The sequence below is a fragment of the Drosophila innubila genome, chromosome X (assembly GCF_004354385.1).
Source record: "Drosophila innubila isolate TH190305 chromosome X, UK_Dinn_1.0, whole genome shotgun sequence".
Lineage (NCBI taxonomy): Eukaryota > Metazoa > Arthropoda > Insecta > Diptera > Drosophilidae > Drosophila > Drosophila innubila.
Genome location: NC_047626.1, coordinates 16864747 through 16881685, shown reverse-complemented (window position 1 = coordinate 16881685; position 16939 = coordinate 16864747). Strand labels below are relative to the sequence as shown.

Below are 16939 nucleotides of genomic sequence, written 5' to 3'. Positions count from 1 at the left end.
TAAAAAAAAATCAAACCTATATAATAAAATTTTTTCCAGCTGATGTAGGAACATACTGCAAGGGTATTTGAGCTTCGGCATGTCTGATTATATATTCGTATTTTTTTTTGATTTCAGATTTGAGTGAAATTGCTTCGAAACTGCAACTCGGAACAAGTTCCATTGCCATATCTATACGTGAGGATACAAAAATACTGTTCACTAGGTGAGGATCTTGAGATTGTAAAATGTTATGTATAAGATCGAGTAATTCGTGATTTGTGTGTTAATGTCTGAGATATTATAAAAAAGATTTCCTAAGTGCAAACACCGAACCTATCATATCATATGCTATATACGACCGACCGATCGATATAACGATCTATCGATATGCCATACATAATATCATTTAGCTAAAGACTAATCAACAAGTTTTTGACCCAATATACATATTTATATAGAGCTAGGCAGCTATATGCGTATGTACAGGTTGTCTATACACTATTTAGACTTAGGAGCTAATTAAAGACTGTCATTTATGTTTGCTTAATGAGTGTAATTTCGATAACGAACGCGATGGTAGCGATAACGATAATCGATTTCACTTGGCATTGATGTTTGTATCTGTTGTTCTGCTTGTTTTCTTCTTTTTTTTTGTAATTACTCTTGTATTATTGTACCTACATAAGACTAGGGATATAGTACAGACATAAGTATAAGTTGAAAACCTACGTATAGTTCTGTAGTACTCCAAATTTTCGTTTTCTTTAGTTATTCATAATTTTATAGTATAAACTTTTTGTTGTTAATGTGATTTGAATGCACCTAAGTGTATATAAATTTGTTAGCTGGAGTTTATTACATTGTAATAAGTATCGCTTAGGGTCCGGCTTTGGGGGACAGTTGACAAAAACGAACCTTCCCACTATCTACTTAAGATCTGGGCAAACCACAACTTATGGCTAAACAGCATTGCTCTTGCTATTTCACTTCAAGTTATAAATTGAGAAAACCGTTGCCCAGAAAACTGAGCATTATGGTGGAGACAGCCAGAGGCGCCACCTTCACATTGGAGGCGGTGCTGTTTCCGGCCAGAATCTCGGCACGTTTACGCATGCGCTCCTAAATGAAATGATCATAAGTTTAAGAAATCTTTTTGTCATTTACATCTTCTCATACCTGATAAAGCTTATCCTCACCGGGCGGATCCAGACACTCGAATTCGCAGCAACGTTCGCCCACTCTGAAGTTTTTACAGAACTATGAAAATAATTTGCGAAAGATAAGTCAATAATGTTAATGGGTGAGTTGTGAAAAAATTTAATGAGTTTGTCTTACGTAGGGCGGATCACAGTAAATGGCCTTGCACCAAAGCGGCTCGGAATGATAGCAAACGCATAGACTACAAACTCCTGGTCCGGGCACATAGAGCATGCCATGGTTCACCTTGTTCCCCTGAAAGTCCACGCAATCTTCCTCCAGAGCAACTGCAAAAGTTGGAAAAGATCGAATGTAAGATAGAGAATAAAAGTGAGTAAGAAAAAGTAGTAAATAATATTTACTAAATAGAGAGGGAAAAGCTTTAGGGAGAGACAGAGAGAAGAAATTTTTCAAAAAGTATAGCATTATAATAAAATTTTCGGAATGATAAGAAATTAAAAATAATTATTAATTTCAATTTTTATTATAAAAATCAATAATAAATATTATTTGTCAGTTTCTATTATAAAAATTGAAGAATAAAATACCAGTGTAAATATTAACACCTTAAATATTCTTAATATACGTTCGTTTAAGGTCGTGTAATGTATTATATGAAATTATTGAGTCACACATCATAAATATTTTTAGATTTTGGTAATACGCCACTTGGTTCAAAGGATATTTACATTCAATTTTATCTTTCAATTTTTATAATAGACATTGACAAATAATGTTTATTTTTGATGTTCATAATAAAAATTGAAATAAATAATAACTTTTTTTTTTATAAAAATTCGAGTTAATTATTATTTTTAATTTTTAAAATTAATAGTTATTTTTCAACATTTTAATAAAATTCAGCAAATAATTTTTTACAATTTTACAATTTTACAATTTTATTTAATAATTTTCATTTTAAAAATTATAGCTGTTACGGTCCCTGACACTGAGAATAATCAGCGCATATCGGAAAGTGTCTGCACTTTTAAATGTGTCCCAGTAGGCGTTGTCCCAGATAGACATTAGAAATATTACTGCCAGAATATATTATTCAGTCATTATTTTAGTATCGAGCTGAATACATCTGTCGCAAAAAGTAATATTCTACAAATGAATGAAACTAATTATTATGTTAAATTATATGCTTATATTCTTTTATGTGAGTATAAAACGTTTTATTTAACTAAAGTCGAAAATTGTGTAATTTTTGGAAAATTGGTTTTTTTAATTCAGATTAAATTTAAGCTGATATTGTCCTAGAGAATTGTGAGAATTTTGTGCTTGGGTCTCAAAATGCTGCAGTTGTTGCGATTCGTGCTCCATATGGAAACGCGATTTAAATGCTGTTTAGAGTTTGAAATAATCTTTGATAATATTAGATGTCTTTGGGTAAGTTCTAAAAAGTCGAAATAACGTTATGCAAAACTCATCTTTCTGTTTAATTAGCGCACGATGTGGCAACTCCTCACAATCTGGAAAACCTTGTTTTCATAAAATGACAGGTGAGTTTCTTCTAACTTATAGACAGCCGATGACTAACCTATCGAAGTAGCATTCAATTAACATAAGAAACAAAGGACTTGCACGGGGTGCAAGCACTTAAGAGTTTGTTATGGAAAGACCAATGAACATGCTGAAGAACTCTGGCATCTGTAAAGGAATACTGAAGGTGTCTACAAGTAGCGATTGATAGAAAAAATAATATAGCCGAAGATTTTGTCAAACTTGAGCCAGCAATTTGATCACTTGGCTTATAGCGTACGCATCGCGACAGTTGGAGCATTTTGAGAAGCAAACACTTAAATCTTTGGATTGTGTACTGAATAATTAATTAAATGTAAATTACATCAGACGGAACCCTTGGTTATTTAATGCATCTGGCAGTTTTACAATTTTATGAAAAATAAAAAAATTCGAAACAGTATTTCCCACTTTACCCACCCAATACTTATAGACTCACCACTCGCCATTGTAGCTCTACATATAGGTATAGATTCCCATTAGCACTACACTAGCTCTCTCTTTTCTTATACATTTTAATTTATATACATTTCTTAAACATCAATAACAGATTTATATAAAAATAGTTTTTAATATGTTGACTACTCGGTATTGTTTTACTCGTTATTCCTCTTCTCGCTCGTTTCTTATGTTAATTAAGACTGCTCTTTTAGCATTAATTACAAATTAATAGATTTGTAGTATTTCAATAGATTGACTTTACTAGTAATTTTACTGCTCGTTATTTCTCTTCTACTACTACTACTATTTTCTCGCTCCTTGTCAGTTAAGACTGTTCTTCAAGCAACAATCACAAATTAAGAGACTTATAGTATTTAAATAGATTGACTTTATTTGTTTTTTATCTGTCTGTTATTTCTCTACTTCTTATTGTTCTTCTCGCTCCTTTCTCATGTCAGTTGAGACTGTTATTCAAGCAACAATTACAAATTAAGAGACCTATAGTATTTTAATAGATTGACTTTATTCGTTCTTTTTCTGCTCGTTATTTCTCTACTCGTCATTGTTAATCTCTCTAATTTCTCGTGTTATTAAAGAATGCTCTTTAAACATCAATCACAAATTAATAGACAAATAGATTTTCATTAGATTGACTTTACATGAAATTGCTCTACTCGTTATTATTCCTCTCGCTCGTTTCTCATATTGGTGAAGACTGTTCTTCAAGCATCAGTCACTCGTTAATAGACTATTAAATTTTCAATAGTTTATATTTGTGGCTCTACTCGGTAAGGATTTGCTCGCTGGTTTCTGATATTAGTTAAGACTTGTTAATATACTACTAGATTTTAAATAGGTTAGCTTTGTGGCTCTACTCGTTGAGGATTTACTCGCTGGTTTCCCATATTAGTTAATAGACTACTAGATTTTCAATAGGTTAACTATGTGGCTCTACTCCTTGAGGATTTACTCGCTGGTTTTCCATATTAGTTAATAGACTAGTAGATTTTCAATAGGTTAACTTTGTGGCTCTACTCGTTGAGGATTTACTCGCTGGTTTCCCATATGAGTTAATAGACTACTAGATCTTCAATAGGTTAACTTTGTGGCGCTACTCGTTGAGGATTTACTCGCTGGTTTCCCATATTAGTTGAGACTGATTTTCAAGCAAACCTTCGATTAGGTTCGATTGTCTTGTGTTGCATTGCAGCTAAGGACATGTTGGATGCTTGCCGCAGGTTCGTTGCAATGAGCTTTTCGTCGGGAGAGCTTTTTGAATGCAACATGCAACATGCAACTTGCAACATGGGGCAGGTATGAGTTGCACTTGCAGCTGAGACCGCGTGACGTAGACAATTTGTGTGAGCTGTCGCGACCTACTCAACCTACCACTTCCCCTTTGTCGCCGCATCCAACCACACAGTCGAGGGCATTTACAGTTACAGTGACGGTTGCTGTGGCAGTCGCGGGACACTTGAAACACGGTTCGAAGTTGTAAGCAACTTCCGGGCGGCTGAACGGACTTGCCGAACCACTGACGCGTCATGCGGCGGTGAAAGTGCCGCAAAACTTTCAGCTGCCAAAAGGGACAATTGGCACAGAGTGTTCAAGGTGTGGAGAAGCGACAACGATGAGGAAATGGGTAGAGGAAGTGGAAGTGGATGGGGAAGCAAGAGTGGAAGTTTAAGTGGAAGTGGCAGGGGTGACATTTGGTCCACTGCTGCAATTCGTTGCAGTTGTTTGTGCGTTTTTGTTTTCCCTTTCCTTTTGTTTGTTTGTTTGTTTGCTTGCCTTCGTTTATGTGCTGTCTCTGCCAACGTCACAGCCTCTGCCTCTGCCACTGCCGCTGTCGACGTCACTGTCAGCGTCTGAGTTGTGAAGCGCTTTTGAGATCGCTGAATAATTAAAAACAAGAGCTCGACTTTTGCGCCAGCTGTCGACCAAACAACTTGGCCTGTCCTGGGTCAAAGTTGGACCAACGTGTCGTATACGTCACGCTACATACATATATCTTCCTCACTCTCACTCACACTCACACTCGCCCGCTTTGTCTGTCTGTTGGTCTGTCTCTGTCTGGATTTCATGGCTGTTCTTCTGTTTTTATGGCGACATTTCACAATTATGCTTATTACTTTTTAATGCCCGTTGGCTTGCGTGAGCCGCCGTTTGGCTGCCTGCACCACCTGCACCAGCCTCTGCCCCTGCCCCTGCCCCTGCACCCCCATCTGACCCTCTAGGACCTGCACTCGGATTTGAACTCGGACTTGGACTCAGCCAGCGATGGAGTAGAGAAGAGGAATGAAGGCAGCTGCGAGATACGATACGTTTATGTGCAACCATGCGGTTCACTTATAAATAGCTTTTGTTATGACATTTAGCTGGTGACCTCCACGAACCTAAACAGCACCTGCTGACCTCCATCTCCCCTTTTGGGCCAAATTGCCAAGCGTAAATCTGATTAAGTATGGGGTCCAGTATTCTATTTCTATATTCAAAGAAAATCAATTTTCCCATTCTCATAACTGACAGCTTTTTAACGAGTTTTCTTTATGCATTTAAATGCTTTACATTTTTAATATTTTGGATTCTATAAGAAATATAATTGAAGGGTTAATTCACCTCTTCAAAATATGTCTCCACGAAGTTTGACATAAATTGTATTCTATCAAATTTATTAATATATTTTAATTTATAAATATATATTCCATATGAACTTGAATTATTGTCTTTTATCAAGTGACTTATTTCAAGTGCCAGAGTTTGCCTTTGATTTCAAATTAAATTTTAATCTCTATATGTGGCATTTTTTTTTTATTGATTTTTAATAAATGTATTTGATTAATTAATTTAATAACTACATATACGAGAGTACGCATTTTAATCAAGCATACTAAAATACTATTAAAAAAAGCAATTGAACATATTCTCAATCAAGTGTAGCTTGCTTATTTTTTTTTCTGCCTTATTCTGATTTGTTTACTAAATAAAAGCAATTTTATAAAATGTAAATATATTTAATTTTTGATTACTATTTAAATTTGACATTAAATTTTACATTTATAGATTTAAAAGTTTAAAGTATCAATTAAAGAAAAAGTAAAGTAAAGTCATGAGGTATTTCTCTAAAGTATTTTCATTAAAATAATAATCATAACTAATATCAATTTCGATGCTTTAATCAGATTAAGTTAAGCTTTTAATTAGCTGGGTTCAATTAAGTTTTTGCATATTCAATGGCTGCAAGCTATGCAATCAAGTTTCTCTTAGTTTGAATTGAAGTAAATATTTATTATTCGATTTCAAATTAGTTGCAATTAAATTGGGCATTTGATAAGCTGAGCGTAATAAACTTTCGTTTGTTCTATTAACTGATTAAGCTACTTGATTTCAATAATTATCGTGTGTAGAGTGCGTGACAATTTCAATTTCAATTTGAATGCAATTACTTTGCCACTTTTAATTTTTATTTCAACAGCAATCTGCGCAATTGCCCATCAAAATAGTCGGCAACAAAGTTAAATATTTCTAAATAGTTCATTTATGGTTACAATTCTGTGGCATATAAATAAGAAATACTCACACACAAACACAATTACACACGCAATGCCAAGTGCAAAGTGTTGTGGGCGGGAATGGAGGCGTGTCAGGCAGTGTCATGGCGGCGACGTTGACTGAGTGCAGCCATCAACATTTCATCTTGTACCTGGTTCTTAGAGCCACTGTTCGTGTGCTTGTGTGTGTGTGTGTGTACTATACGTGCTTGTGTTGGTAATCATCGGCAGTCACTAATGAGATTTTCTTTGTGTGGGTCTGTGTTTCGGAACATAGTTGTGGCAAGCAAAAGGAAACCTTCTCGATGCCTTTGCTGTTGTTTTATTATTTATTTTTGTCGTCGTTGTCGGTGAATTGTTAACGGAAGCAAAGATTATAAAACCATTTTGAGTTTTGTGCGCAATGCAATTAGTGAAACGTGCGCCTACTCGTATGCAATGCAAATTTCCTACACTGTTTCTTTCCCTTCCTCTAGTCCCTCTCGTCTTCGTCTTTGTCTTCTTCTCTCTCACTCTCTCTCGCTCTCGCTCTGCTGTCAACGTGTCGTATGCGCCGTATTGCAATGTGTGAAGGGCCTGTCGGAAGAGCGGCCGCGAGATGTGACCATATACCGTGATATAATCACGGTAGACTCGATACTTTGCTAGCGTATTAAGCGGCTTTAATTGTTTGTAGCTATGTTACTTGGCTTATGATACTTCCTATATATTCTTTCTACTCGCTAAATGCTACTCGTTATACGCTACTCGCTATACGCTACTCGCTATACGCTACTCGCTATACGCTACTCGCTATACGCTACTCGCTATACGCTACTCGCTATATCGCCACTCACATACGCTACTCGCTATACGCCACTCGCATACGCTACTCATATACGCTCGCTATACGCCACTCCATATCGCTTCACATATCGCCACTCGCTATATCGCACTTCATAGCGCTACTCGCTATACGCTACTCGCCATATCGCCACTCGCTACGCTACTCGCTATACGCTACTCGCTATACGCTACTCGCTATACGCTACTCGCTATACGCTACTCGCTATACGCTACTCGCTATACGCTACTCGCTATACGCTACTCGCTATACGCTACTCGCTATACGCTACTCGCTATACGCTACTCGCTATACGCTACTCGCTATGTGCTTCCCGATATCCATTACTCGTATTTTAGCGATATTTACTCTTGTATTAAATAATGGCTGTATTTTGCGCTTTGTTATACTCCCAACTATTCGTTATATGCCATTCGTTGTGCCCATCTCGTTATGCCCCATAAAATGTCTTGAATGAAGGCCTTTGGTTTTTTTTATTCCCTGAGCCGATTGACAATTGTCTTAAAACGGTATAATGTGTTTGACAGAATGTATGTAACAGGCAGAAGGGGGCGTTACAGAACCCAAAAACATACATATTCTTAATCAGGATCAACCGTCTGTCCGTCCGTCTGTTTGAACGCGTCGATCTCAGAGACCATAAGAGCTAGAGACTTCAAACTTGGTATGTAGGTTTTTGGATACCATACGCAGATCAAGTTTGTTTTTATGGATCGGATCTCTATATCATATAGCGGCCATAATAACGATAGATCGAAAATTAAGTATGAGTATATTAATATGAAAAACATCTTGGTTTTTTGAGATATCTCGACCAATATGACACAATATACATCTGGGCTGGTATTATACATCCTAACCAACTTTGGTTCAAATCGGACCACTATATCATATAGCTGCCATAGAGACGCGCAGTCGAAAATCAAGTTTTAGTATAAACAAGCTGTTTGTTTTTTTAGATATCCGAACCAAACTCATAGAATATGCATTTAAGTTGCTGTTATTCATCCTGACCAAATTTGGTACAGATCGGTCATCTATATCATATAACTGCCATAGCAACAATCGGTCGAAAATCAACTTTTAGTACAGAGTACCTGGGCACAGGGTATCCTACTGTCGAGCGTGCCCGCCTGTGGCCTCCCACTTGTTGTTTGCATCTCTTGGTCACTCTGACGTCACACTTAAGCAATATGCTGCTAATGAGTAGCTGTGAATAGGCACACTCGCCAATACACCCACACACACACATACACACACACACACTCAGTTTCGACTGACACAACCGCTTGCATTTTGCATGGGAGAATGCACATGCTGTGAAAAGGATTTGATTGGCCGTCTATCAACGCAATTATCGTTGCCAATGGCCATTTAAAATTAGTGTGAGTGCTTAAGATGTAAGTGTGTGTGTGTGTGTGTGTGTGTGTGTGTGTGTGTTTAAGTCATTTGGCTCGTTGACTGTTTGCCTGTATAATTAGCTGTTGTACTCGTTGCTGGCCCAACTATCGATCCATAATGATTCGACATTGTCTCGACGTGTTGTTGTCCGCCTTCTGTCGCCAGTCTGTTTGTGTTGTTGTGTTTGCTGTGAGCAGATTTCATGTAAAATGCATTTAAATGTTGGCTTAAATCCAACTAATTATGTTTGTACTATGTACGAGTAGTTAGCCATAAGCGGACATAAGTGACAAGCTGAATTGCCTATAAGACAATTCGACCTCAATGCCTTGACATCGTTGTTGAGCAATATTCTGGTCAATAACTCAATTGCGTCTAACTGGGTAATAAAACTTGGCATTAAGCAGCTCAAGCTGCTTCCAACAACTAACTGCAAAAGCGGAAGTCAAGTCTTTATAAGAAAACGAAACGAATCGAATCGAAATAAAATGGGATAGAAAAAAATAAGATCGAGAGCAGCAGTCTCGTGGGAGCTGTGACTCGTTATGCCATGCAACCGAATAGTTTGCCAAAAAGTTTAATGCGTCAATAACAACAGAAGAAGCTGACAAAATTATTAGGTGTCAACTCGCATTTTGAATACTCTTTCTTTGGCCAATAAATTATTTAAATTACAACTTTTCAGCAGGAAACTGCTAACCATGAAAAACGTGTACATACTATTTTTTTTGGCAGTGTAGCTTCCTTGAAACTGTTATTATCCAGATACCTTTCAAGAAATGCCTGACCTCTTATTAATACTAAATACTTATTATACCACCTAGTACAAACCCATACCGAATACTTATACCTAGTCTAATATTCATACTATTTCTAATGCCAAAACTAACGCCAATTGTTCTGCTTGGGATTTTCTGAGTTTTCCCCAATCCATGCAACAATTGTTGGATCATTTAATTCTTTTTAATGCATACAATTTTTGTTTTTTTTTTTAGTTTTAATTCATTTTTTCATTTAGCTTTAATTAAAAAAAAATTTTTAATTTGAAGACATTTTTCCAATTTTCATTTTAATTGTAATAATCTGTTTCTAGAAAATAAATACAAAACAAAATAATTTTGCACGTTATTACAAAAAGTTTATCGTACGATGAATATAGATTTTTAACGTGCTTTTAAAAGACGTACTAGGTTGATTTTTATTAAAAAAAAGGCTCTCAATCAGCAAGAAATTTCTAATTCATTCATTAATACCAATTCAAAAATTTGATAAATAACTACAATAAATAAAAACTTTTAATATAGTTAGCTTATTTGGAGCTCCTGTTATTTTTCAAAAAAATTTGTTGCTTGTAAGGCTTTTATTATTTTTTAAGCTTATTACAGATGTGAAATTATATTTGAATATATATATAAAAAATTTAAAATATCTGAGTTAAAAGCTTATGATAAATTTCAACAATTTTTTTTTTGAGAGTATATTCAGTGAGAAGTTGTCATCTGTAAAGTTTATCTGTTCGATTCTCTAATGAAAAGTTTTTATGGTTCTTTTTACGGCCCGCAAAATATGGCATAATTTCAATGAATGTTGTTGTTGTTGTTGTTGTTGGTGCAACAAAATTTGTTGGCAGTTTGCAAGTTCAATGTTGTTGCTGTTGCAAAAGTGCAAAAATGTAAGTGTTGTGGTCTTGATGTGGCACGCCTTCTGTTTGCAACAGCAACTGGAACTGGAAATATAACTGCCTCCAGGTGCCTGGGGCATGGGCATGGCGACATGGCAACCAAAACCCAAACTCAACCCAAACCCGAACCCAACGAACCAATGCCGACTTTGCATGTGCAAAGTCAAGGCTATCCTTTATTGGTGTCCTGGTAAAGGCCCCGATTTCCTCTTCCCTCCCTCGCTGCTCGACATACTCTTAATGCCTTTTTCATATTTCTCGACCAATTGTTTTGGGCATTATTTATTATTTGACTTGCGGCCTCTGAATGAGTAGTATTATACATTAGAGTGAGTCAATTTCTTTCACGACAAAGCGTTTATCTAAATCGTAATTCTAAGAAGATCTGCCCAAGAAACCATGGGTCCAAAATCAATATCGAGCTTTCACTTTTTAAGGAGAAGTTATACGTGTATTTTATATGGGTAACTGCAGTTAACTGTCTGTTTGTTCCAACAAAATTTAAACTAAGGCTGCAAACCGGTTCTGAATCGGTTCGGTTCGGGTTTTTAAGCAGCCTGAAATTATTTACTCTGCGAACCCGAACCTAAACCGAACCACTTTCCTTATTACAGGGTTCGGTTCGAATAGAAAATAATTTCATACATTTTGTGCTTTTCTAATATTACTTAACTATTTGAGACTTCGGATAAAAAAAACGTCATATTAAAATCTTCAAATAAATTAAGATAATTAGAAATATTCGTATTTTTTTATTTTCAAAATTTAATTGGTCAAGAAAAAATTCAATCAATAAAAATATATATTTGCATTGAATTGAACCACGGTTCGAACCAAAACCTCAGGGAGCACATTAACCGGTTCGCGCCGAATCGAACCTTTATTCAAAGCAGCCTTGATTTAAACTACTGCGTGCTTTTAGGGGCTTGTATTTATTTAATTATAGTAAAACTAAGGACAAGTTCCTGTCAGATGTCCTAATGGTGAACTTGCAAAAAATGAATTGGAGCAGGCCAATGCTTTCGGTCTTCATTTAGAAGATCGCTTTACTCCTTTTGACTTTGCTTCGACAGAGCAAAAAGGAGAGACTCAACATAATTTGCAAACTCCATTGCAGATGTCATTGCCTATTAAGCATATAAGGATTGAGGAAATATCTGAAGTCATACAGTTATTGCCGAAGAATAAAGCTCCGGGTATTGACAGGATTTGCAACACTACGTTAAAGGCCTTGCCTATTAGAGCGATACTATACATAGCATTGATTTTCAATGCTATTTTAAGGGTGCAAGTGTTCCCAAAACAATGGAAATTAGCTGCGATTCTGATGATCCACAAACCAGGAAAACCAGAGAATGATCCTGAGTCATATCGTCCAATAAGTCTCCTACCCTCACTTTCTAAATTGTGGGAGAGACTCATTGCCAATCGAATCACAGTCATTATGAGACAAAGCAGTATCTTGCCTGATCATCAATTCGGCTTTCGAGAGGGACACGGCACTGTTGAACAAGTCCACAGATTGGTAAAGCACATCTTACAAGCCTTTGACGACCTGGAGTACTCCAACGCAGTCTTCATTGATATGCAGCAAGCCTTCGATAAGGTGTGGCATGATGGCCTATTGTGCAAAATTAAAAATCTACTACCCGCACCCTATTATGGTCTTTTAAGGTCATATCTCGAAGGACGAGAATTTAAGGTCACGGTAAGGGACACATACTCTAACAACTACCTAATGAGAGCAGGAGTCCCACAGGGCAGTGTTCTTGGACCGCTGCTTTATTCGCTGTATACTGCCGATATACCCAGCCCCAACCATCAACATATGGTTGCTCCTTCCAAGGCACTTATTGCGACCTATGCAGATGACATCGCAGTCATCTATAATTCCAGCTGTCATAGAGAAGCAGCTAATGGACTACAGGAGTATCTTAATACTCTTGCAGCCTGGTGCAAACGGTGGAACCTGAAGATCAATCCGCTGAAAACAACAAACCCCTGCTTTACACTCAAAACGTTTAGAAGCGTTCTAGAAATCCAGCTAGAAGGAGTTACCCTGGACCAGCCGTCGCAAGCGAAATATCTTGGCATTACGTTGGACAAGCGCCTTACCTTTGGGCCACATCTTAAGGCCACGGTAAAAAAATGTAACCAGAGGACCCAGCAACTGCGTTGGCTTGTCAGTAGAAAGAGCACCCTGCCGCTTAGATGTAAGAGGGCGGTGTATGTCCATTGCATTCTGCCAATATGGCTCTATGGAATACAGATTTGGGGAATCGCAGCCAAATCTAATTATAAGCGTATCCAGGTACTGCAGAATCGGATACTACGCAACATAACAGACTGTCCCTGGTACGTGCGCGGTACCACACTCCATAGAGACCTCAATCTGCATACTGTGGAAGAGCAGATTGGAAGGCACACAAGTCGATACAATGACAGATTGTTGAGACACCGCAGCCTACTTGCCAGACGACTACTGCCTGCTCGACCTTTAAGGCGTCTTAAACGGCAAGGCTTTGCCAAGACATTTGAACAACGGTAAAATATATCCTACTTATATAAAGAATCCTCATACTGAACTATGAGGTTTGGTCTATTTTTTAATGTTCCATCCATGTGTTGTTAAGGTACATTTTATGCTGTACAGGTTCTACACTTAATAATAATAAAAAAAAAAAAAAAAAAAAAAAAAGTAAAACTAAGCTATTACTGTCGTTCTACTTGTAAGATCCAAAGAATTCTTATCTCTTAACTTATCATAAATCGGGAACTATTTATTTTTTTTTTTTTTTGAGGAAAGTTCCACCTAACAAACAAGTACCCAAATATATAGAACGTACTGTATGTATAACTTCTCCTTAAAAAAAGGCAGCTCGATATTGATTTTAGACCAATGGTTTCTTCATTTAATTCATCGTAGATTCTAATTTTGACAATAATGTCTCAGTTAGATAGCTGACTTATAGGACTTTTAAGATTTACTTTTAATTTTCGTTACAATTTTTGGCAAGTAAATCGCACGATTTGTTTAAATAACCTCAATAAAAATATAATTGCTCGATTACTCTTCCAAAGAACTTGAACTATTTGTAAATTCTACTTAATATATGTTGGATAGACTCAAATGAATAAAATTATTACAAATAAGACATATTTTAACTGAATAATTTTAGTTGCAGTCATTCGATTAATCGATAACTCAACTAAGAAGATAGTAAGTTGATCCCCAATATATTTATAATGAATTCAAATATTAAAATTATTTGATTATTCGATAATTTTATGGAGCACTTGTTTTACAAATTCCATTTAAACGTATCTAATTGTGAGTAGTTTATTTCGCAAATTCCGGAAACAAAAGTCAAGAAAAGCGTTGTAAATAGATTGTTTATACTCAGGATAAGGTTCGACTTCCGTCGGTAGGCTTATTTTGAAAAGGTATTTTATAATGCTGTGTATTTGAAATGTTTGGTAATTGTCAGCAAAATTTAGAATTCGTTAAAATTAAGATCTGCATCTGATGGGGAATTATGTAAGCATGTAATCATGTAAGCAGATAATCACAAAGTGTCAGATGATCTGTTAGCCATGGCACTATAACAACAATCGAAAGAGTGAGATATACAAGCAAAGAAAGAGAGAGAGAGAGAGTGTGTGGGAGAGGGGGAGAGAGGGGACGATAGCACACGTCATGCTAATCAAGTGTCAAGCAAGTGGCGTGTTGGTAATTACCTGTGTAACAGCACAGGCAGCTGAGCAGACACAGGACGAACAGCAGCCAGGACACATGCCACATGCCACATGCCGGCAACGAGGCATACAACGACACTCGGCTCATCCGCATTGTTATGCAGCCTCGACGCTGGCAACGTCGCCATCTCGTGCTGCTCTCATTGATTGTTGTTGTAATTGCTGGCGATGTTGTTGCAGTTGCTGTTGCTATTGTTGTTGCTGTTGCTGCTGTTGCTGCTGCTACTGTTGTTTTGATTGGTGCTGCTGGCGGGCGCCACGTTGTTGCAGTTGCAGGCCGCCCAACGGAGCGCTTTGTCATTGTCAGGCGTTGATTTTGAACTTGGCGCCTGCCTTGCCTCCAACTGCTGCTCCTTCACAACCACCTCCTACACTGGCTGCCGTTGTTTTCGTCACACTGTGCGGGTAGCTGTGCTGTAGAAAGTAAAAACATTGATAAGTTGATTGGCATAAGGGCAGGGTTCACTTAGCTATCACTTGGCCTTCAATTCGTATACACTTGGCGAAAAGAATGAGCTTAAAATAATTGTTGTTAATGGAACTGCAGTCCAACCTCTCTACAATAAAATCACTTCATTACATTGACTTTATTATACTTAAAGTAAACTAGATTGCATAGAAAAATTCTTAAAATAAATAATAATAAATTATTATTTAAATAAAATTCTTTGTCAAGCTCTATATAAAATAAAAAAAAATAAAGTTCTTATATAAATATATTGAACAAAAAAATATCTAGAAGTTCGAGTTAAATAAAAAAATTGATTTAAAAATATTTTTATTTAAAAATTACTCTGTGTTTTAAGCTAACTTTTGTACTAAGTCAGCAACGGTTTTTTCGCTGAGTGTAGTAAACAGCACACAGTGACTGCACTAAGTATGCCAACGATGCTAAGTTGATGTGAATAGGTATAAAAATGCTTAATGTAAACCTACATTAAGATATGTGTACAGTGCGTATACGTAATAAGTACTTATTTATAAGCCTAGATAAAGCACTTTAAGTCTGTTTAAGCTTTAATAAAATATGTACGTTAATTGAAGATTGTCAATTGCGTATTCCCATGGAATTTGACAAGTTTATTTCTATAGAAAATGAGTCGATCGTCATTAGAAATGCACTCGTTATTTATTAACTCGTTGCTTTTAGACGTTGTTTTGCTGCAGTGTGTTGACAGTTAGTTTATTGCCAATTTTTCAACTCTCTCTTTCATTTACTCTTTCAGTCGCTCGCTTTCAGTGTGTGTCTGTGTATGAGCATGTTTGTGTGTGTGTTTTTGTGTGTGTGTGTGCTACATGCATTTTGTAGCATGTGCCAATGTGCCCCAGAGGCAGATCAGCTGTTCTGTGTTCCACTGATGTTGCCGTCGGCATTGAAGCGTCGGCATCGGCGTCGGCTTCGGCGTCGGCGTCACTGTCGCCGTCGGCGTCGGCCTCGCATGTTTACAACATTTTTGCAACGGCCAAAAGGGGCAAATGGTGGATGGGGGGAGGAGGGAGGAAGAGTGCGCGCGGTTGAAGGCATTTCGGCATTTTGGGTGTCTCATGCATTTGGCGTTGAGGCTGTTGCCAAGAAATAATTTTGTGCGCTATTTGCTATCTTCTTTTTGCTTTTTGCGGTTGCTTTCTGGGCATGCGACATACACACAAACATATACACACACACACACACGCAGATACACACACAGGCTGACTGGCACACAGATAGACACACACATAGAAAGCGTCTTTTGTGTCTTTAATTTCAATCTTATAAATTATTCGCATAGCTCGACTGCGACGAGTTTCACAGCGCGTTTTATGGATTTTCTTTGGCTCAAACACACACACACACACACTGGCACACACTGGCACACACACATACTCGCAGACACACAACGTTCACTTTTTACGCGCATTGATTTTCTCATATTTCCGTCTTCTTGCTTGTTGTTGTTTTGCTTTTGTGTGTTTGGCCTGTTTTAGGACATTTCAAGGCTCTTTCTTCTACTTACATCTCACGTAAATGTTTAACTTTGACACCGAATTTCGCACGCGAGCACTAAAAATACTTTAAGTAACAACAAAGCAAGCAAAACAACAAAAACAAAATGGAGATCATACGCACACACAGTTCACATATAAACAAAACAAAACAAACTCTCACACACACACACACACGCACACACGCACGTTCACGCACACGCATACAACAGCAATTTCGTCTCCATCATCCACACAACCCACACACACGACCCACAACGCACGTTGCCGACAAAATGGCGTGTGGAATGAAGTGGAGCGAGAGACGAAAATGTTAGCGCGGCTAAAGCAGCAGCAGCAGCAACAAAAACAACAATAACAACAACTATAACTATGTTTATTTAACGACTTTTGTTGGTTTTTTGTTTTTCGAATTGCCTTTTGATTTTCTTTGTTGTTGTTATTGTTGCTGCTGTTGCGGCGCTGCTGCTGCGAAATGTTAACTTAGCGCCCACAACGAACCGAGCTGAATCCGAGAGAGAGAGAGCTGAGAGCCGAGTCGAGCGTCGCCAGCGACTGCAGCGTCGCGTTTGCAAATGT

At 37.3% G+C, this 16939-nt stretch overlaps 1 protein-coding gene and 1 long non-coding RNA gene across 3 annotated transcripts; one reads left to right on the top strand and one right to left on the bottom strand.

Moving 5' to 3' along the window:
- Nucleotides 1–100: 100 nt before the first annotated feature.
- On the bottom strand, nt 101–16939 carry LOC117793540. 2 transcript variants are annotated; one of them, XM_034633878.1, is made up of 6 exons: nt 16862–16939; nt 16372–16427; nt 14360–14791; nt 1318–1466; nt 1159–1239; nt 101–1101 (listed from the first exon to the last, which is right to left on the bottom strand). In XM_034633878.1, exons 3-6 carry the CDS (start codon nt 14676–14678, stop codon nt 976–978), a joined length of 675 nt encoding a protein of 224 aa, XP_034489769.1. In that variant the 5' UTR covers nt 14679–14791; nt 16372–16427; nt 16862–16939; the 3' UTR covers nt 101–975. The 2 variants fall into 2 exon arrangements, with proteins under 2 accessions (XP_034489769.1, XP_034489770.1); XM_034633879.1 differs by lacking the exon at nt 16372–16427.
- LOC117793541 lies at nt 2453–3032 on the top strand. Its single transcript, XR_004618287.1, has 3 exons — nt 2453–2571; nt 2629–2684; nt 2735–3032. It is a non-coding gene; the product is annotated as an uncharacterized LOC117793541 (long non-coding RNA).